The sequence below is a fragment of the Ascidiella aspersa genome, chromosome 7 (assembly GCF_963924565.1).
Source record: "Ascidiella aspersa chromosome 7, kaAscAspe10.2, whole genome shotgun sequence".
NCBI lineage: Eukaryota > Metazoa > Chordata > Ascidiacea > Phlebobranchia > Ascidiidae > Ascidiella > Ascidiella aspersa.
In genome coordinates this window covers 10,859,700-10,882,233 of record NC_139453.1, presented here as the reverse complement: position 1 = coordinate 10,882,233, position 22,534 = coordinate 10,859,700, and the positions used below count along the sequence as shown (strand labels likewise).

Genomic DNA, 22,534 nt, shown 5'->3' with positions numbered 1-22,534 from the left:
GCAAACCGCATTTAAAGTGCAATTTTATTGTCACGCCGTCGACGTACCGTTGTTCAACATTGCACTGACATAAATAACAAAAGGAGCTGAACCGCGCCAGCACGAAAATGACGGGAACTAGTGATTTCGGACAACATCAATGAACGTCGATTCTTCATTTTAAGATTAAAAATCATACAGACTTGATTATAATATATTGTCAACGTAAGACGTACTTTTTGTAGGGAAAAGTGAATACGGACACGGAGTTGGAAAATCGTTAAAAGGTACAAACTGTTAAAAGGGTTATTTGGAAACGAAAGTATTGGGTGTTATTTGATTGGAATGCGTGGACCATTAGTGAGTATATTTTGACGTGCGGGCTGAGTCAGTGAACAGAAAGCTCGTCGGTCGCAAGTGACCGACTAACTCGAAAAATAAACGCAACGCACAAAAATAAGAAATCGTCGACGTCTATAGATGTTTGGTTTACTCTGTGCAAAGTTTTGGCAAAAAACTGCTGCCGGATTTTGTCCGCGCGACAAGCCGCGTTAAAATACTTCAAGGTTTTAAAAAAAAGCAAATTGAATGGGTGACACGAGTACAGGAGGGAATAGAAAACAAGTATTTGTCATAAAAATTGGGAAAAACACCGTTCCGTTTAACAGAGCTATTTGGTAGGAGTAAAAAAATCACGTTAAATTCTTGAACATTAAGTGTTATTATTTTGCATAGTAAGCTAAGTTCCCTACAGGCATTTTTATCTGCTCATATGGCGTTTTCTAAAGGTTTTACAAGCTTGTTGTTTTTCAGGCTACGTTTTTTTAAATATCGCAGGTTAGGAACAAAATATAGGGGCAGATCGACAGAAAATAAGCGTACAGCGCCATTTCTTGCATACGGCGCTAAATTGTACACGATAAGCCATTCTACGAAAAAACAACTAAAGCTAGTCAAAGAGAGAAGGGGAGAGAGTGGACGAACACTGAAGAAAAAGGCAACGCGCGCGTTCTACCGCTCAGGAAATGTTGGGACGGAAACGATCACATTAATATGTTAGAACAAATCGCAAAAAAAGTTGGACGTATTTTGCCGTACGGCGATGTTTTTGCACCAAACAAAAAAATACGACGACGTTTAGTCGATGCGCATATATACCGCGACAAAGTGTTTTGACAACAAGGTAAGCATTCGAACAAAAATATATACTGTATATAGCAGTGGTTCTCACCGAGGGTGCCGCTGCGCCCTGGTGTGTCATTTCTAATGCTCGATAGGTATTTGAGAATTTTAAGAAACTGATTTTTACGTAATTGGTAAGCATCTCGACGATAATGATATTTTCCTGCATGTTTTAATTTGATTTCAGTTCCATTTATAGTGACATTTCAATAAAGTATTCAGCGAAAATTCCAGTCGGGGTGCCGCAAATCTATTTATTAATTTTGAGAGATGCCGTAAGCCATAAAAGGTTAGGAATCACTGGTATATAGGAACACAGCAATGGAAATTAACAGGCATCAGAACAAAATCCGAGGTCATAATAACAGAGGTTGGCGTACCTTTTTTAAGTATTCTAGGATTTATGTATATTTCAATACTATAGGCGTACTTCAAAAACAGAGGTTTTGATCAAGATAAATGCCAACCGTCAGAGCTCCTTTCTCCTGCAGCGGAAAGGCTACTTTCCAATCAGAATCAGAGGTCGGTCTCCAAGTAAGGCGCCGCGTCGGCGTGGGCGCTCATCGGCCGGTGCGAAGCGATTTTTCGTGCGTGCGATCGAAGCCGGTCCGATTTGATCGGGGACGACGACATGCGTTTGGCGGGATTTCGGGCGCCCGAACCCGGCCGATCGCGATCCTGCTCGCCAAAGTCGCCCGAATGGCCGTTGTTCATGGCCCAAGAGCGCGGCCGGTTTCTGCTGATGTCCTGGCGGTGCGCCGACGCGCGCTTCACTATCACATTGTTGTTGTTGTTGTTGTTTAGATTACGCTCCGCCGCGGCTAGATTGTCGTTCGGCTCCTTTGAAAGCGAAACGCTGGCCTCGGACGAGGTATCCCCGTCGCCACCTGGCGGCCGATCGTCCGAGCTTTTCGAGTCCGCGCGAGGGCGCCGTTTACCGGACATGCGACGGATGGTGGTCATGTCGGCGACGAGCGACGGATGTTGGTTGATCCAGTCGTGCAAGAGCTCTGAGGTGAGGACCGAAGTGCTGAGGATCTCCTGGTAATATTCAAGCTCCAACTCCTTTGCCTGAGTATAGAAGGCAAGTTAGTTTTAGATTAATGTGTTTAGCTTTCAGATTTTTCTGTCGAATAACAAGATCTGCCTAAATCCGAACTGTGAAAAACAAAGGATTCTGGTTGCACATCAATGGTAAAGAATAAACTGAGCATGGGACTCAGCGAATCGCAAATCAGTTTGTTTGAATGTTTCATCATAAATATATTTCGCTTCTAAATACATCATCGGTCAATTAAGATACTCGTTCGAATTAAGGAACTGACGATGCCAGTATTGGCGAAATATATATTCCTTTTAAAAAAATGTCTGATCCTGATTTTACTCTGGTTTTTAAACTTTGAGTTGTATTGTTTACATACGCGTCAACGGAACAGTGATCGACAAGCAGAAACCTGCTGCCAATGGTTGTGGATTCCATAAAGATACACCCTTATATATATCAGCATAAGATTGCGATAGAGTAAAGGAATAGGTTGATGAAGTTACAAAGCAGTGATTCTCAACGGGGGTGCCGCGGCGCGCCCTGGTGTGCCTTTTTAAATGCTCAAGAGTGCCGAAAGGTATTTAAGAATTTTTAGGAATCTGATTTTTGCTTTGTAAGCTTCATGATACAACTATTTGTGCACGATTAGACACGATTATATCAAATGACATTTTCCTACATGCTTCAAGTTGATTGTGTTATTTCTAATTCCAGTTATAGTGACATTTCAGAAAAATAGAACAAAAATTTCAGTCGGGGTGCCGAAAATCTATTTATTATTTTAAGGCTTGACGTAAGCCATGAAAGTTTGAGAATCACTGTTACAAAGCAAAAATTTCTTCCTCCTCGTAAACATCACCTTTAGCTCCCGCTGGAGCGCTCTCTTCTTAAGCATCTTCTCATTCTTCAGTGGATCGCGATGGAGGACGGTCATCTTCCTCCGCAAGGTGACGCGCCGCTCCACGCCGCGGATGTCCACGTCCGCTCGCTTTATAGCGCTGAAGAGCTCGTCGATGCCTCGCTTTTCGTTGAGCTCTTTGCTGAGAGCGGCGGCCGCCTCTTGCGCCTCAGATGAGTCGGGAATCGGGGAAGCTGGGACATAAATGCTGTGTTTTCATGTTTTTTTAGGTTTAGCGCAATAAGCTTGTCGTTTTCGCGTCGCTCTAGACCAGTGCTTTTCAACCGGTGTGGACGGTGCACCCTAGGATGCACCAAAATAAGCATGGGGTGCACCAATACGAAAAGGTATACAAGGGTGCATCACAAACTTTAAATGAACCATTAATATTTGAAATTGAATGCTGTTTTATGACATGAACTAGTACTCGCAAGCAGCCTGCAGACAAAATCAAACTCTCACCGACAGTGTGTAAAACTTCGGCAGCTCTGCTCGGTTGAATTAATACGATGATATTGATATGCATAATGATTTTTATATCGCTTCTTACCTCAGTTTAGTTTTTAAGCAAACAGGGTGCATGAGCTCATCACAACAACTATAAGGGTTCATCGAACCAAAAAAGGTTGAAGAGCACTGCTCTAGACTAGTTTTACTTAACCTTTTTAGCGCTCGTACCATTTTTAGTTTTTATGAAATTTTCTCGTACCCCCTGTCTACAATGGTCGACGGGAGTAAATAAAATTGTAATAATAGGAATTAAACTCAATGTACTAATAACTTACGTGTTGAATGCATGCATTAAAAACAGTCTTGTAAGTTCAACAATATTTACAACACACAAACAATCAGTCAATTTACTTTTTTGTTGTTGCTTTTCGTAAATTACGCATTCTTCACAAATATGCCTAAATAGCGCATAATTTACACTACAGGTCGTACCCCCTGCTTTGGTGCTTCGTACACGTACCCCTGGTTAAAAACCCCTACTCTAGAGTCTAGGCCAACCGTTCTTAAAAACGTTTGTGGTTTGCTGTTATGTCACGGTGCAATTTACGCAAAAATTGTAAATACCGGTTGTGTTTATTTTTTGAGTGTTCAAAAGTTGTTTAAATTTGTGGAATATGCTAGGATTGCAATGTCAAGCGTTTCTTTGCTGTAGTATGACTCAACAACAAAGACAATTACAATTGCAGTATATTGCCGTGTAAGTAGAGGGTAAATGTTTTGTTTATAACTCTATGGTTTAGTAAAAGTATGCCGCAATTTTTTTTGTTTATATTTTAAATATGCCACAGGCTTAAAAAGTTAGATTTTCCACTACCCGTGTTTCGTTTCTAACGCCTAATAGTGCCGAGAGATATTTCAAATCGTTTTCGATTACACTTTTTTCTCTATTGGTGAGCTTCTTAAATTTTTATGCATGGTTTGACGTACAAAAATTCAGAATGCTTTTCTCCCTTGTGTACAGGTTCAATATGGAATAAAGGAATTTCTATTTTAAAGCGTGAACCGAAAGAACGTTATTAGGGTTACCATTAACAACACTGAATTTTATCTTGTAAGAAAAAAACCAAATAGTGACAAAAATTAAGGGGTAAAACTATTAAAGTCTGAAAAACAAGATGAACGTGACGAATTTGTTATTAATATATCATCTAATTTCGAATAAAATAATTTGACAAAAAATATCCCCAAACGCATCAAAAAGTGTAATGAAATTTCTTTAGTTTAGAAAAACAACATTTTTTTACTTATTATCATGACAACACCCAAACACAGACTAAACTGATGTTTTATTCAAGGACGCTTCGTGCTTTTGAATAGGCTTTGCGATAATTTTCTTACACCTTAAAATTACGATTTGGTCCTAACTTCGCCAAAACCAAAAATAAAATTGACCGGCAAACTTTTTTCTACTTACATGCCCTTCTAGGGGAATCCCCCGGGGATATGCGTTTTGGTCTTCCGGCCGCGTCACGTCGAGGAGAGCTAGGACTCGCCTGAAACGAGTAAGCGAGTTTAGTTTAAAATATGATTAAAAGTTTTTTATACATTTAATCTAACTAAATTCATGAACAGGGCTAAGGAGTCGGACTCGACGGAGTCCATTGTTTTGCTGGAGCCGGCCTTGGGTGGATATTTTTTAACCATGTATTGCGGGTGGATGAAATATATGTCACTTTTATGAATATCCACCTACTTAGTAACGTAAATTGAATTGGCGGAAATAAAGGATAGAGTCGCAGCCGAACTCGGGAGTCGGACTCGGGGTTATTTTTGCCAGGGTCAGAATCGGGTTAATGTTAAAGGTGCAGCCCTGCTCATGAATACATTTTTGTACGATATTGTGCAGCATGATGGGTGAATGGATGGCTCAAATGACTGACAAAAGCTTTATTTTAATAAAATTTCTGCGACACTGCTTAAATTGCGGTAAAAAATAAACGCTGTTATTTTACCTGGTTTGTGGAGAGAGTAGTAAGGGAAGGACTGGACGAAGCGTGGGTCATTCCTTGACCAGGCTTCAGTGAGGCGGGACCCTCTCTGTCGCTTCTGAAAACAAATGAACGGATTTTCTTTACATTTTATGGAGCTTTGGACAAATAAATCAAGATTTGAAGGTTTGAACGGTTTCTATGATGTTCTAACAAAGCTATGGGCAGAGCAGTTTTTATAAAAAATTAAAATCCAATTTTGATTAAACTAATTGTTTGCTGATATTTTATGCTTATGATTTTATTTAATTTTGATTTATTCGTTAGTTTCCATTCTATACTAATTTAGAAAAAACAAGAAGACCTTGACGAGTAATTGTTATGTAACTTAAGACAATCCAGAACATTGTATATTCCATTTCGGGCGAAACACACACAGCAAAAAATACCAGGATCTTAAAATCCAGCCTAATTTCGGAAAACCAAAAAAGCCTAATATTTTTTTTCCTATATAACTTCAAAAGAGCAGAAAAGGCCCTGTTGTCCAACAACACTGCCATCATACACACGGTTGACAACAAGAACTATTAAAAAAAAAAAACTCACAAATATTAAACTTATTTTTTTACCACTGCCATCAAACACACGGTTGACAACGTAAACAAATGAAAAAAACATACAAAAACTCACAGTTTTTACTACTGCTATCATACACACGGCTAAAAACAAGGACTATTAAAAAAACTCAAAGGTTGAACTCAGTTTTTTTACCACTGCTGTCATACACACGGTTGACAACGAAAAATATCTGAAAAATCAACAACAAAAAAACTCACAAAGATTCGACGTCGGAGGCCTGGGGTCGGATAAAGAACTCGCTCTGCGCGACGTTCACGGTCGACTTTCTCTTCTTGCGTTTCTTCTTGCTCGTGAAGATGTTGGCGAGCGCGCTGGCGGTTGCGGAGGAGAAGGTCCTCGGCTGCTCGCGGATCTCAACCTCCGACTCCTCCGGGATGAGAGGAGCAGGAGAGGACGGAGGGGTTTCGACGCGGATTTGAGGAGAACTGGAAACCGAGGAGGCTTGCCGCATCCGAATGTCCTTGGCCTGGTGCGTAATCGAAGAGTTTTTTATTTCTTATTTTAGACAATTAACTAAAAAAAACATAATAAAGTGTTTTTTTTATTCCTTGTGTTGCCTTACTTGACGGCACATTGCAAAGTCGGAATTTTTGTAAACCTTTGTGACTAAAACATTGTAAATCCTCCGTTGTTAGCATTTCGAGCCTACCGGACAGTAATACAGTAAGGCCGAAAATGCTTTTCAACTTTTCACACTGCTTTTAAAGACATTTAACTTGACGTACCAACTAATTTTGGAATTATTCAGGCCCAAGTTGACTATATCTTTGTAAGGTCGGAGAATTTTACTTATATATGTAAACCTTCTCTTATAATAATACAGTAAAGTACAATGTTGCCCACCTTTTTTCGATTGGTTTAACAACACAATAGTATAGTCAGATTTTTCTAATCTTTACTTGGCGACAACAAAGCAAAACAAAAACGAACTTTTGCAAATATTTTCTTGCATTTTCACAGACATCGAATTTATAAGATAAAAGGTACATACTAGTCCGCCAAGAACGTCGTAATCAGTCATTACTTTTAGAACAGTGTTAAAACTAGTCGCTTATATTTTAGGACACAGGATTAAGTATTAACGGCAAGGGGATATCTTAATACAATTACAAGAAGTTCAATTTATAGATCATATTAGGAATATCAAAACCCATACAGAAGTAGGTGTATTTTGAACTTTTCGAATAACTCTTTATTCATTTTCGTTATATTAAAGAGTTATTCGAAACCTTTAAAATTCATGTAAGAAGGAAACTCCCTTGCCGTTAATACTAAATTCTATGTCTTAAAATAAAAGTCTTCTGTATGAGCTTTGATATTTTTAATACGTTTTACTACAACCTTCAACCATTATTTTCCAAAATACTTCATATTCTTTTATTAATTTTAATGATTTATAAGTTAGAAATTTTTTATTTAATTTTTAGATTTTTATAAGTTAAAAAAAATACCAACCCTTTCAGCGGCCAGCTCCTTAACTTTCCGCAGCTTGCTTTCCTCTTCCACTTGGTCGCCGCCAGTCTTCCCGCCGGAAAGCGAATCCAGGCTCTTCGAGAGGCTCTTGGCCAGCACGTTCCGCTTGGCTGCGCCCTTGTGACGTCGCTTGTCCGGGTTCACGTTGGGCCGGACACGAGAGGGCGACGGAGGCAGGGAGCCGATGTCGCCGGGAACCGAAAGCGAAGTGCTTGACGAGGCCAGGCTATTGGCCGGCGAGGTGCTGAGATTCTGCTTGAACGAATCTGATTGGCTCCTGGTGCGGGCGATGCCGTTTGGCTGCGCGCTGATTGGCGGCTCGATCGAGTGCGACTGGTGACGTGTGGACTGCTTGCCTTGCTTCGTGTAGAAGGCGTCGTCCAGGGAAGGTAAAAGGTCGTCGTTGTCGTCTGCCGGGAGTTGAAGGCTTTTTTCCGGCGAGCTTTCGCCGCTGTTCTGCGTCTTGTCGATGTCGGTCGAGGAGCGATCGCCAGTCGAGCGCGATTCGTCGTCGCTTTCGCTGAAGTAGATGTCTTCTGTGGGTAATGCAGAGAACAAAAAACGTCGCCGCGGTTAGGTAGTTATCAAATACTATATGTGTGGTCAACTGCCAGAAACAAAAAAATAAATAAACACGCGTTTAAAAAATCGAACTGCCAAAACTGCACCAAATATGAAGACCGCGGTCTCAAGTTTCACAAACCTCTATAGTTCAACAATAGCAAAGCAAAAAATAACACACCAACATAAAAGGTATGTTTCATATAATACAGCCCAGTTTACATTTACACAAAAAAACTTTTTTTAATTGGAAAATAGATTCTTTGAACATTATGGTTGGAGGTTGTAGTAAGACGTACTAAGAATATCAAAGCCCATACAGAAGTAGGTGTCCTGATGCTCTATAGATACTCTCTTACGTCGTTACATTTTTTCAGTTGTTTTATCAAACAAAAACTATTCGGACTTTGATGCTGGTGAATAACAAACTGATTCGTCGCTTGGGAGCGAACACACCACAAAGTAGCGTCAACTTCGCTAATCGAAATCCCGTAAGCTTTACCTTTAGACTTGGCGGCGTCGGTGCTGTCCGTTGGCGCGTCAAAGTACTCGATTGAAGCGAGCGCCATCTTGTTCATCCACTTGGACATGTCCATCTGGCGCTCGGCGGCGAAGAAGAAGGTCTTCCGCTTGGGATGAGTGATGCGAAAGGCCAGCTTGCGCTTGCACTCCATCGCAGGAGCAACCTGGAGGACAAAAGTAGAGGAAGATTTATTGAAAAGAACGGAGGACCAAAAAAATTTCATGACCCCTCGGGCATAGCAAAAACAACCATCATTATTATTTGAAGCTTCTCTGTACTTTGATAAATGAATGTCGAAGCCAAATAGGTCGAGTGGATCGACATCATCTCGATAAAGACGTTTCGATAAGCACTTGTAACACCTTCAGTTTATTAGACTTAAATTCAAGCTTCACCTATAATCGTCATACCTTCACATGTAACTCTACTTAACAGCTCTACATAAAGACTACGACAATTCAACCTTGAACAAACTTTACCCAGGAAAGGATTGTGCAAAAGTTGGTAAACATTTAATAAAACCGGACTAACAATCTTACAAAAATAGGAGGATGGCCTTGTAAAATAAATATGCATAATATGTGCGGCGTAGGTTACTTATTGATACTCCCAGTGTGTAAACATGTCTTCTCAAAATGACTTAAGTCACAGTCAAGTCATTCGTAAAATAACTTAAGTCCAAGTCAAGTAGTTTCCAATAAATCACAAGTCAAGTGATACGTAGTGTTAAAACCGAGTTTTTTTACCGTTAACGTTTGACCGACCTAACTATTTGGATAGATTTTTTATGGCCCTCCGCAAATACTAGTAAAAGGTATATGATCAGAACTAAAACAAACTATAAGAAAAACTGTCTCTACTTTCTTGACCAGCAACGAAATGAAGAGTGGTCGCTGTTTATGTGGGTTCTTTAAACAACATTAACTTATTATTAACGTATTGAACAAGGTAAAGGAATAAATTAAAAAATATTGCTTTGGAGGTTTCGTAGTGAACATTACTTTAGATTTATCACACATCAACCAGTAAAAATCCAGTTAAAAAATAATTTAACAAATTTCTTAAGCAGAGTACCTTTACACCAAATGACAAAATACTAGATACATTTATTCACTTCAGGCATACAAGAAAATAAAAGACACTAATTAGCAGAAGATCAAAAAACTAATAATAATAAAAAAACCACAAAGCAAGTCAATATTCAAAACTAATTATACCTTGTATCCTGGCAGACTAATGTAGGACTCGGCGCGCCGGTCATCGTCATCTGCGTTGCTACGGTAACAGTAGACGCCGCCCTCTTTGATGACCACCCAGCGCTTGGACCACTTCTGGGCCAGGGGACCGGAACCGGTGCCGCCCGTACCTCCCGTCTTCTTCTTCCAGAGCCAGCCTTCGCAGTCTCCCCTCCCAAGGTCCCGACAAGAGATCCGTCGCTGGCTTTTCATTTCGGCTGCGCGACCGCAATCGCGGCAGAGAAGCAGTTTAAAAAGTAGCCGCAGCATTTTTTATTTTATATATGTGCTATTTGAGTTGTTCTATGCGGGATGCATTGTTCTATTGTTGAGGTTCGGAAAAAAATATTGCACTTAATGTGGGAAATCGGTGGGCACAAAAGATTGAAGGCGGGCATATTTTGTTTTTTTATATTTGCCATTGGGGGTTGTTTCATACAGGATACATTGCTGTATTTTCGAGGTTGGGAAAAATATATTACATTTTATGTGAAAAATCGATATGCACAAAATGTTGAAGCTTCGGCGTATTTTTATAATGGTAGGCGTCAAACCGCGACAGAGAAGCAGGGGGGTTGTTTCATACAGGATGCATTGCTCTTTTGTTGAGGTCCGGGAAAATATATTGCATTTAATGTGGAAATTGGTAGGCACAAAAGGTTGAGTGTGCGGCATATTTTATAGTGGTAGGCGTCTGCTGTTGTGTCAAAGAGAAATCATCTATTCTGTCACCGTATTCTGTGCGAACGGGAAGAAGTTTCTATGTGAACTTGACAGGAAAAATTGGCATTTCAAACATGATACGTAGCATTTTAACATTTGCATTGGCGTAATTTACAAGGAAGACATTCCCTATTGTGTAGATAGGAGAAATGCTATGGGAGCTTTATAGGCAAAAGGTTCAATTTAAAGAGTGTTTTTTTTATTCGAAATGTCCTCCTCTTTGTATCTTAAAGGCGACAGATGCTTGGTGAAAATCGAGCTATTTTTTTCTAGGTATAGAGCAGGGGTTCTTAAACTTTTTTACCGCGGACCCCTAAAACTTTTTTTGACCTCGCCTGGACCACGGTAGCCAAAAAATGTCAAAAATGACGTCATATATTTACGTCACAATACAAATAGACTTTATAAATCTGTTGTTTTCGGTCAAAAAATGTGAAAGTAAAATAGAGTCTAAATATATTCAGTGCAATACCGTTATATTTTTAATCAAGCTGTTTTTGTTTAAAAAATGATTACTTTTCAAATATACACAATATTTCAAGTTGGCCTTTATGGACCCCCTAAAACTAGTTCACAGGCCCCCAAGGGGTCTATGGACCCCAGTTTAAGAACCCCTGGTATTGAGGGACTATCTTATGGGAACGAGATGCCTGGCCTTTTACGTATGACGTTTTATGTTAAAAGCGTAAATTTCGAAGATTAATAAGCACAAAGGATATGTTCGAAGCAAATATCGTGTAAGATTCTTTTAATAAATAGGGTCAATATAACCGCTTGCTTACGCCCTTTCTGGCTCTAAGAAGCTAACGATTATTTGAGTTTTAGAAGTGGTATAAGCAATAAAACACAATGTTCCACAAAGCTTATGAATACAGCTACTGAAAAACATCGGATAACCCTGCACAACTAGACTGAATCTGAAAACACTAATCGCCTCAAAAAAATAATTCAAAGACCAACACCTACCGCGTAAGTAAAGCGAAAGTCTTTACTTTAGAAAAGTTAGGAATCCTAAACTATACCAAGTTCCTAATGTTTACCGAACCCGCAATTTCAAGTGGCATTTTATAAACTCAGGTGACTGATATAAGTGCTTCAGATGACTGCGAAACCCTTTAGCATCTCGCCTAAGTAAAATTTCCTTTGCGGACAACAGCGGTAATCCCTCTTTACAGCATGTGCCTGAACGCTTTTAATGACCAAGAAAAATCAAGTTTGATTTACTGTAGGATGCCAAGTGTGTCTCTGTTATTGTTGTAAAAACGCTTTATAAATCTAATTGGAGCGAGTTGATCAACACAGGCGGCTCTGAATTCTAATGAAAACCTTCAGCTTGCAATACCTTTTAACCTGAAACTTTCAAATACATTTCGTTTTATTATCTACAAACCGATATATAACGTGAAAGCACCTATAGTTTTGCCTTTGTAAGACTAAGCATAAAAAATATTGCTCGTTGTTCTACACTGCAATTTTTTTTATAAAAAAGAGAGTCATATTCCTGCTATGCAATCTTTCGCAGCCTATGTTTAAGATCTATTACAAGACGAGGTTCTAATTGTCAATATAATAAATAGATCGAAGCGAGGTATATAAAAACATATAAAAAAAACATATAAACTATGAAGCTGCGCTACCATTTTAGGTTTTTTCAGCGTAAGCCCTGACTTTTTAGTCTAGCTCAAAAAACTTTACAACTAAACTAAATAAGTAGAAAATGATCTCAAGTTAAATTTCGTGCAGCGAAAATGTACTTTTTACGATGCCGCCATAAACCTCTACCACCTAACCACGAACACGAAAGCCTTGTTCAGCAAACAAGAGTCATACATTATTAACAGTTGTTGCAACCCTACAACCCTACAGTACAAGAGTGCGAAGCTCACCTGTCAAGAAGTTGCCGACCCTGCTTCGGTCCGGTGCGTCCTGCGAGAGAGAAACAAAAAACACAAACATTAGGGCCTTACAATTAACGGTCGTAAACAAAGCGATAAGGTTTGCGCGCGGGCGCGAAGCGGGCGAGAGTGGGCCCCGCGGCTACGGATCGCGCTCAAAAGAAGATGTTACGCCGATTTTCGGATTTATCGTGGATTGACAGCGCGTGGGTCCCGCGCAAGGAGACAGTTTACGTGTGATGGCAATGACCCCGAAAAAGTCCTATTTTATCCCATTTTTTATCTTTTTTTAACAAGTTATGTTGGCGTTACGAAAGCAAGTACTATCCATCATGGTTTGGTTAGACTAAATCTGACCTAAAATGAAAGCTTATTGCTGATAAACCAGCCACGTATGTAGCGAAGGGTAGGTAAAACACTACAATCGTGGTTGCTAAACAGAATTTGACGGCTTACATTACTTAAAGCGGTCACGTAAACTGGACGGATTATATTTATCCCCCGTTCGTTCTAGTCTTAACGAGCTAAAACAATATAAATGAGAGATATTTGGTTGTGAGTTGTACGTTTTGGGATTACGTAAGTTTTTTACCGAAAAACTTTTCTTGAGTGATTTTGGGATTTTTGCCAACAGGAACAATAGATGTTATTATTTTAAACTAAATATACACAGTAGACTAAAACCTTTTTATTTAGCAACTATAGGTTTATTCAAAAGGTTAGGGTAGAAAAGACATTTTAAAGATTTCTACCAAGCCCATACATAAGAAACTTGAGTTAGTATAGTGAATCTTCCTAGTAAGTGAATGAGTAAGAAATTTGAATCAAGTTTTTTCGCAATTGCTAAGCATTATTTCAGCGATATAGAAAGTTTTTAGTAAACAGTGCGAACCGGTAAAAAAGTGAAAAACGTTTGATGAAAGAAAACAGTTCAACAACGCTACAGTCATTGACTCAGCATGCCAGAAAGGTACGTATTTTAGAACACAAGCACAGGGTTAGTATTAACAAGGCAACAAGCCAAGCTTTGACCACCTTAAACTTCTGGGCGCCCTTTAGACGTGCCAGGCTCTGAAACGAACGAAACGAAACCAATCAATAAGCACACACACAAAAGTATGAAAACAAGGACTAGGTATTACAACGTTAACTATAATGTGACTACTGACTATATACATTCAATGAGGGGAATTCTCGTATGATGATGAACAGGATTTCGACAATAGTATCATTTGTACTATAGGACGTGTAAAATTGCATTTTTTATTTGATGGGATGGAGTATTTGCGTGTGTGAGCTGTAGCCTGATTTGTTCCCATACAAATTTGACTTTCCTCTTAAGTTAGTAAGTTTAAAATTTTGTTCCTTTGGTCGAGGATTGTCGGCAATATTTGTAGGAAAAACATAACGGCCAGATAAAAAAACGGGGGAATTTTTTTGAAATGTTGGGCCAATACAGTATTAGTCTAGTTTAAAAGCGTTTAGCATCATTGTATGTTTTCATTAAAAAATTTATAGGTACTCAGCCGAAAATATTTTCGACCCCAGTTTATGGGTTTATAGGTTTATAGGTTTATTTCGACTATATCAACATTTTTTTGGTAAAATACCGTTTTTAAAAAGGAACTAAAATCCATTCATTGTTGGTCCGGGCACATATTTCAGTGTCAAATTCAACGTTTACGACATGCATTGCGCCACCCGGCGGCACACTTGGGTTCCAGTGATCGCCACGCGGTGGGGGAAAAGAGTAAAAAACCGAGCATCATCGGGCAGCAAGGCGACAAAAGTTATACAAAACACCCTTGGTCGACACCGAATAGCAATCGGCAGCGGCTCTGTAAGCTATATACGCTGCTTTCTTACGCGTTTGTCCACCACTATTTGCAGCGAAAGCAGGTCGTCGGCCATAAGCTGCTGAACCTGGGGCTGGGATGACTGCACACCGAATAGGGATAAAACAATAAACGTGTTGCGTCAGGGGATAAATGGTGTGTCAAAGCAATTTTTTTCATTCCTTGGGCAAATATTAATTGTTTTTTTAGCCAATATCGTTTCTTTTTTTGTCAAGTATCGTATTTTTTAGCCATTTTAAACAACTCTCAACGTAGACGAGATTTTGGGGGTACATTTCTGGGCGTATACTATACATAAATATACGCTGGGGTAGTATTAAAGTTGTTTTGTTGTCTTTTATTTTTAAAATGTAGGTTTAATCTGCACCTAAATCATCCTTCATATTAAATATTTTATATGCTGATTCGCTTTCTTGCTTAGAATGAAGATAATACAATTGCCTAAATAGAACTAGCCAAAAGGATTTTTTGTAATTGTTTAAGATGACCAACATTTAAGATATTAACATTAAGTAAACTCCTAATAAATGTGAAGACAAATATTAAGAAAACTATCGATCGTTAGCAATCCTACCTACGATAATAATATAAAGAAAACACAAAGAAAACAAAAGGTAAGGTACCTTTCGCAGTCGAACTGGAACTCCTGCCACAATCTTCACTTCATAACTGTAAAAACACACAGAAAACGTTGCCTATAATATAGGTATAACTCATCACAAATAAATGGTATTATACATCTTGCGCTAACCCTTCTTTACTACTAACCCTTCTGTTGCGGTCTTGCAACATCTTTAGCCGTTAGTAATTACTTAAGGAATACTAAATTAACACATTCAGTACCCCAATGGGTTTTAAACATTCGTGCATTTCATAGGCGCCGGTTACCACGATATTACCTCGCGAATCTGTGTATCACTATAGCATGTGAGGTCACGCGAGGATTGTGAAATTTAAGCAAAATTGTTTGATTATGTTTCGTTATTGTATCAGTAAGCATAAGTTTTTGTTCGAGAATGTTATAGATTGTTAGCGTTTTGTCGCTATGTATTGCTGCCGTTTTGAAGATATATTCTATGATAAGGGAAAATGTTATGTAAAAGTCTTTGATTATAGTTGTTTATTGTTTGGTCGATAATGTATGTAAGTTACTGTAATGCTTAAGCTCGTTTTTGTTGTCAATAATTAATAATGATATTTACGTTTCTTGGTATTTTTGAGAATCAGGCAGATCTTACTGCGGCGGAACATTAGCGCTAAGATATAAATAATCAGAACTCACGCTAAATTTTAATTTACGATATATGAGGTCGTAAAATTGGTGTACCCGAGTATCGTAAAACCTTCTTTACTAAAAACACCAGGAAAGCATAGGTATAGTTTGTTATTATAGTGTCTGTAGTTCAAAAAGGTTCAGCATTCATGACTAAAACCGCGGCCAATCGGGTAGTTTTCCAAAATTTTGTTTTCACAACCAAACTTACTAACTAACCCTAAAGTGAACTGGTGACCCGGTTAAGAAGTGCTGCTTATTGGTGATGACACACCGCACGTATCGGAGCTTGTGAGTATTTTCGTTTAGACCAGCAACAACAGACCGGTACAAAAATATTTACACGTCTTTAATTAGCACCGTTCTACTTGTCGTGCAACTTACAATGTTGGTGAAAAGCGAATTACGTGGTTGCATCTCGCGCAGTTTGTTTCGGCACTGATTGAATTCAAATACGAAAGGCCCCTAAACCTGTATAATACTCTTGACAAAAATCTTAAATCAACAACAATAAGTTTTTAATAAAAATCGAAAAACAGGAACCACGGAAAAGAAGTGCTAACGCCACAGAAGTTCATCTATGCAGATAGCCGTAACAAAAAAGTAGGCAACAAATGACTTTTACTGTGGCGTCTAAATGTTATGTTGCAACTCTTTGTACAATCAACGAGAGTAAAAATCACATTCAAAGTATAGGTATAACATTTTTACTTCAAAAAACAAAATCAACCTGCGTCATTTTGTAAAGATAAGATTCTCTGACTAACTGACAGCCATCGTACAAAAGCGATTTCCTGTTAAAGTGACTGCCTGTCCCTTTCGATTGATAGGCAGCCATCATTAAAATGCGTAACCCTACTTGTGATAGGTAAGTTCTCTAACTCTAACCTAAGGTTAGTTTGCAACTTACTTACAACGACGGGTGGGTCGCACGTAGCAGTAAGTCGTTACGTAAATGCTGGTAAAAAAACCCACAAAACTGTTGAGACGTTTTATTCTGAACTGATTTGGTAGCCGGGCGAAACTTTTCCACATATAGCCTGCGTAATTACAGAAGGATAAACTTTGTAAATGAATACCCAAAACGTGCCTGTTTGTTCGGGCGACCGCAAGAAACTCACACCGTGTACTTGGCCGTGTTGGACTTTCGTTCTGCAGCCATAAGCCCGAAGCGAACGAAAGAGACTTGAAAGTTTCATTGCGCATTCTACAGAGATGCTTATGATACTTTGCTCTATACTAATATACGTATACATTTCGCTCAATATTGAGTTAAAGCGGATTTCGTTTAAAAAACAATTCTTACCGCTAGCAATTGACATTATTATATAGCGATTAATAGGACGCTTGTTTTAATACATTAGAATAGGAGAGGCACATTTTAATAATTCGATAACGATAAACCAACCCAGGAAAACCCGCACGCCTATCAGTATATGCCGAATTGAAAAACGTGAAAAGGTACATGTTTACACGATTTGGTAATTTCGTCGTATAATAGAGCTTACTTCTAGCAATCTATTCGTTTTGTATGCAATTCGTACATTTGCATCCACATACTGACATGCCTTTACCACAACCAAGTATACTTATTAATTACCGAAATGCACAAACAAGTAAAACGGTTGAAACAAACAAGAAGGCGCTGTTACAGCCGAAAAACGAAATTTTTCCGACGTAGAAGAAACAAATTTGTTTCGAAAATCGTTTGCAAAGAAAACGTATTCGACTCATACGGCGCCTGCAGTTTGTCAATCCGCAAACTAGTCGAATGCTTTTACACAGCACTGTATAAACCCCTAGGCAAGCAGCAACTGGCATTATTACCACGTGCGGTCGTGCGACTACCTTATATAATCACAGAATATTCGAAGTGAGGCTGATCTGAAACAAGGAAGTGGTAGTACTAGCTTGTTCAGTCGATATAAAGCTGCTTCTACTGCTGTTGCTGCATCCAGTTCTCGCTACAAAGTGTAGCCCGGTAAAACAGACGAGTCACAGCGAGACACAGCAATCAAAACACGACAAGTGACGCATGGTAAACCCTGCTTTTCCGAACATCGCTTGTCCTGGACACTTCGTTGCACTTTTCCTGTTCCTACAATCGGTAACGAGGGCAATTTCTTATTGTAAATTGCATCAATAAACTGGAAGGGCATTTTGGCTGTTTGTTTCTCCTAGATTATACTTTATAGAACGTGAGACGTGAGTAGCAATTATAGAATCGATGTTTTTTTAGATGTACAGCCGTTTTTTTCGTTTTGCAAGTAAAACTTGGTTGTTAAGCAAATGCTTTACATATTTGAATCATACACATTTAACCCGTACTTGCTACGTAAAGTCTCAACATTGCCGAGGCGAATCCATACAAGTTGCTATCGGGTTTCGCGACAACGATTTAAAAGCTCAAACGAAATAGACGAAAACGTACTTAAACAGCCACCTTACGTGACCTGCACAAACTAAAACTGCAAAGGGGCAGCTGTTCAAAAATGCCTATTCCGTTGCTTGTCGAAATCGTAAAACTAAATCGGGTGAGTCACATCAACACAACGTCCCACCAGCACAAAGATGCGTACTAAAATCAATATTTCCCCCAGCGAAACGTATTATGCATAAAACAGACGGCCAAGCAAAACAAAGGAAGTTTCAGGTAACACTGCACGCACCAACGCCACAAATGCCAGTTGCATAACAAAAAGCTGATAGATGCCAGAAAGTGCCCCGGAAGCGAACCGCTGGCAAACGAGTAGATGTCATAATTGTCACATGGACTGTGGTTTACAAATCGCGTTTAAACGGGAACAACAATGTATTTGCGGGCGTACTTGTTGCGATGGAAAAGTATAAGCTGTTAAAAGAAACTCTCCTGTATAGACTGATGTTGCAAACAAAAACCTCGTGTAATTTCATTGAACACGCTAATTCACGTTGAAATTGTTTTTTTTAATTGGAAAAAATATGCAACTTGTAACACGCTGGGAATTAGAAAACATTCAAGCCTAAAACTTTGTGAAAAATTTTTAACTAAAAAAAGACACTTTCTACTCTATGAAATATAATGGTTCTTTAATGTGTGATTTAGGTTATTTCTTATATCTGTATATTTTTTTACAATATTATTTTTGCAATGTTGGTATAAAGACTGGTGCATGTACTCGGCAACTTATAGGCAAGCTACACTTAAGACACATTTAGACTACAAAAGACCGATAGAGGCTATAAATAGTAGAGAATCGACGGATAAACAACGCATGCAAATGTCATCGACGAAGCATCGGACACCAAGATATCGGCTTAAGGCAACTTGATGCCAAGCAAAAGCGTGTCTCGCCAACAATGCATAAGATAACCTCAGCATTCGAACAGTAAAAAAGAAAACATGTTTAGTCTTAATGAAAATGAAGGGCCTAATTGTTTCTGTTATTAAACTAAATAGCAAAAATACCTGTAACACAGGGGTTCTTAAACTTGGGGGCGCTTATTCTCTAGAAAGCATAAAACAAAAACTTCATCACAAATTTTTCTTAATATTAAGTGTTGCTACCACGAATATATCGTATTATCCCCTTTTTGCCGTGACTGACATACATTATGTTATTCCACTGACTTGATCAATTTTTCTCAGTGGTTATTAATCCTTTTTTGCCAAAAAATAGGAATCTCCAAACACGTGTTAAACATAAGTTGGTTTGACAGTTTACTACTGTCTTTAAACTGTATACAAAAAAAAATCCCAACCTACTAGCTTACAATTCCAGAGGTCTTGAGAAAGTAAGTATTGGGGCTCCTGTAAACTCGCAAATTTCGACAAAAGTTTACTCTAATTTTATGAAAAACTAAATTAATAATGTCACAATAAACAAAAACAACACACCTTTACTGTGCATAATGCTCGAAAATATTTCTTGTATAATTGCATTCCAATCTTACATTAACAATTATGTCAAGAGGATCGTCGAAAGAGCAAAACATTAAAAGAATCAAAAATATCTCTCTGCACTTTTGAGCTTTATATAAAAAGCACTTAAGGGTGCCACACCTCCGCAAAAATAAACTAATCTGAACTGACCAAGAGGTCCAATAAAGTTGGCCAAAAAGGGAACAGTTGAGATTCAAGTTAACAAGAAAAAAACTGGCCCAAAAGAGTTCGAAAACGCGATTGGGCCACTGGACGAGCCCTGTTTCCTTATGTCTATTACATCCCGCAGCTGACTGCAGGAAATTGCCTGTTATTCATAAACATCAGTCAACCTCTCTTGTCAAACCGCACAACTGCCCCTTGTCGAAAGGCGAAGACAAGGAATCGATGTCGAAGCTGGTGGCCACGTCATTTGTGAGGATTATTATTTTTAAGGGCTTCGTTAAATTTTTTTTCAAAAAGCTGATGGCCAAAGGCAGCGTTAAATCTTTTTTTACAAAAGTAGTTAATCTCGGAGGTCGAAAATCGGAACTTCAATAGGCTTTTAAACAAAAAATGAAAACGACAGAAAATCGAAACACGCATGGTAAATAGCAATGTAAAGTCAATGAAAGAATATTTGATGTTTAACAAATATTTTGTTGTTTACCTGAGATGTATTATAAAACTGAAAACTTCCTAAAAAATACAACTGCCTAAAAACCTATTACAAAGAGCTGAGATATTACAGAGGTAAACAAAGCCTTTCAATAATAAAAAAGAGCCCAGAGAAAGATATTTTCAAAATGGCTTAATAAATAGAGCACGTTAACGCTTAACGTTATTATCATATCAACGACCAACGTAACAACTGTTTACGTTAATTAGCGTCTGAAAACTTAAAATGTCGTCAATTGATGTTTGGGGCTAAAAATAACCCTGATAAAATGATTTTATATAGTTAACTAAAGTTGAGAGGCAACATTTTGCAGTGCATAAACACTTTTAACTTAACGTGCGAGAAAATGATAAAAAACCTAAATCTCATCCCCAAAACCGTTCGTGTTGATGCAAGTGTACAACCGACACGCTTTGCTGATCTCGTGGCAGTCAACCGTGACGAAAAAGTCTCATAGTCATAGAAGTTAACCGTAGCGTATTGTATGACAACCAAGGTTTACGTAAACTTTCATTAAATAACAATTACTTAAAAAACTCCAATTTATTTAAAAATGTATTTTCAATAATTTTTACCCTACTTCATGGTAAACAACCCACAAGGAAAACGACACAAATAATAAAAACCAACACGAAATAAGACGCCAAAATACATTCCATACCAGACAAAGCATTCTTTTCAATTGTAAATTCCTTTGTTAGTCTAGCAAATTTTGTGTGGTGGATAGACACACTTCACTATAGAATAGACTGAATTAAAGTACAACAATTCTGGCTTTAACAACACGAGGCTATTTTAAACATCGCAGCACGGAGCCTGCTGTTCGTATTTGCAAAATAACCTTAATAAAAATAAGGAGTATGTTGAGATACCCTTAAAAACAACTTACGTAGGCCAACTGTAGTGCAGCCTAATCGAATACACACTTTCGTTAATTCACCCAGTAAAGCTTAAGATAAGCCAATGGATTACCTAAAGAGGTGAAGTCTGTTGTTCTGAAAGCACAATAATGGAAGGTTCTGCGACTCAAAAAGTCTCAGCTTTGCCAGACGCGAAAGGCAAAGTCAACATGTAAACCACACAATGGCGCAGATCACTTCGCGTCAATGAACAATGCACCAGCACCAGCCAAATAAAGTTTATTAGCATCTTGGCAGGATCTGGCGACGCGAAAAAAACTCGTAGGAAAATCTAAGAGCAGAAATTTTAACTGTATAGTATCGCCTGGATAACTGATCAATAATAAAAGCAATCGGTTGTCATGATCGAATAAACAGGTTTAGTGGAATCAAACTGGTATTTTTGACAGCCCTTACCCCATTACATAACAGCAGTCCACTCCGGAAGTGTTTTAAACCTCAATTTGGCAAACCAAATTTTTCAAAAAAATACTATTGCACGACCAATAGTCTAACAGCTACCATTTACAACATTATGCGGTTTAAGCTGTGCTTTTATCACGCAAGAGGCATCAAAATGTTACAAACCAGTTCGTTTTAATCTTATCCAAAAGTGAATACCACAATCGACGCAGTATAATAAAATACCTTAAGGAGCAACAAAAACTATAAATAAATTCGATAACTGACTTCTTAACAGTGCTTCACAAATGTCTCTGTACTTCACTGAGAACCTCTAGGTACTTAATCTATTTGTCTGTCAACGTTTATCTCTGGGTTGGGCAAATGAGCAACGGAGCGTACTACAGCATGTGCCCGTGAATAGAACTAGCTCTGGACACAAAGTAACTTCGAAGAGTTAATAATAAGCCACACCTTGGCTAGTGGCAGGTCTGGAGAAACGTACTTTACCTGCTGAAAGCAGCAGCCAGGTAGGCTAGCTCAACTGGTAGGAGGCTACGAACATTTTCGTGGCGTATGGTCGTTTTTGAATAAACGGCTCATAGTTTTTGCTTGTATTTTTACTGGTATTACATATTCTATCCAAGCATTCTTAAATCGATATTTTTGGAAAGCTTGCTCGCCAAGGTTAACACTTGCTTTTACAGATAAGAAAAAAACAGGACTGCCACACATTTTTATCAAAAAAAATTCAATAGCATTTTAATAGGAAATTTATAGGCTTTCAAAGGCGTACAGTTGGATAACTAAACAATAAACATGCTTCGAATATTATTTAAAAACAAAACAGTAGAGATAGCCTGGTCAGCACAATATTAAATTGTTCAAAAGTTCGTTGTACTATTCCACTTTCTAAGCTGCAGAGTGCAGATA

At 38.5% G+C, this 22,534-nt stretch overlaps 2 protein-coding genes across 3 annotated transcripts in view; both read right to left on the bottom strand.

Moving 5' to 3' along the window:
* Positions 1 to 10: 10 nt before the first annotated feature.
* Positions 11 to 8,889, bottom strand: LOC146137754 (uncharacterized). The gene is made up of 7 exons (XM_083394427.1): positions 8,718 to 8,889; positions 7,637 to 8,190; positions 6,379 to 6,647; positions 5,567 to 5,660; positions 5,029 to 5,107; positions 3,066 to 3,298; positions 11 to 2,232 (listed from the first exon to the last, which is right to left on the bottom strand). The coding sequence occupies exons 1-7, from the start codon at positions 8,887 to 8,889 to the stop codon at positions 1,678 to 1,680; spliced, it is 1,956 nt and encodes a 651-aa protein (XP_083250553.1). The 3' UTR covers positions 11 to 1,677.
* The window catches only part of LOC146137753 (uncharacterized), a 59,254-nt gene continuing 45,480 nt past the window's right edge, over positions 8,761 to 22,534 (bottom strand). The window contains exons 20-21 of one of the 2 annotated variants that reach the window (XM_083393292.1): positions 9,956 to 10,191; positions 8,761 to 8,901 (exon numbers count right to left, since the gene is read on the bottom strand). In XM_083393292.1, coding sequence (XP_083249418.1) covers positions 10,014 to 10,191 — 178 coding nt within the window. In that variant the 3' untranslated portion in view covers positions 8,761 to 8,901; positions 9,956 to 10,013. Of the gene's footprint in view, positions 8,902 to 9,955; positions 10,192 to 14,965; positions 15,117 to 22,534 lie in introns of those variants that run through there. The other variant, XM_083393293.1, reaches the window with a different exon arrangement.

Bases quoted from the DNA above. Each gene is read 5' to 3' on its own strand.
- LOC146137754 (XM_083394427.1), bottom strand. From the start codon at position 8,889: ATGGAGTGCAAGCGCAAGCTGGCCTTTCGCATCACTCATCCCAAGCGG. The intron at 8,191-8,717 runs GTAAAGCTTACG...CATTACCCACAG, and splicing joins CGACGCCGCCAAGTCTAAAG to AAGACATCTACTTCAGCGAA. The intron at 6,648-7,636 runs GTTGGTATTTTT...ATTACGCACCAG, and splicing joins AGGAGCTGGCCGCTGAAAGG to GCCAAGGACATTCGGATGCG.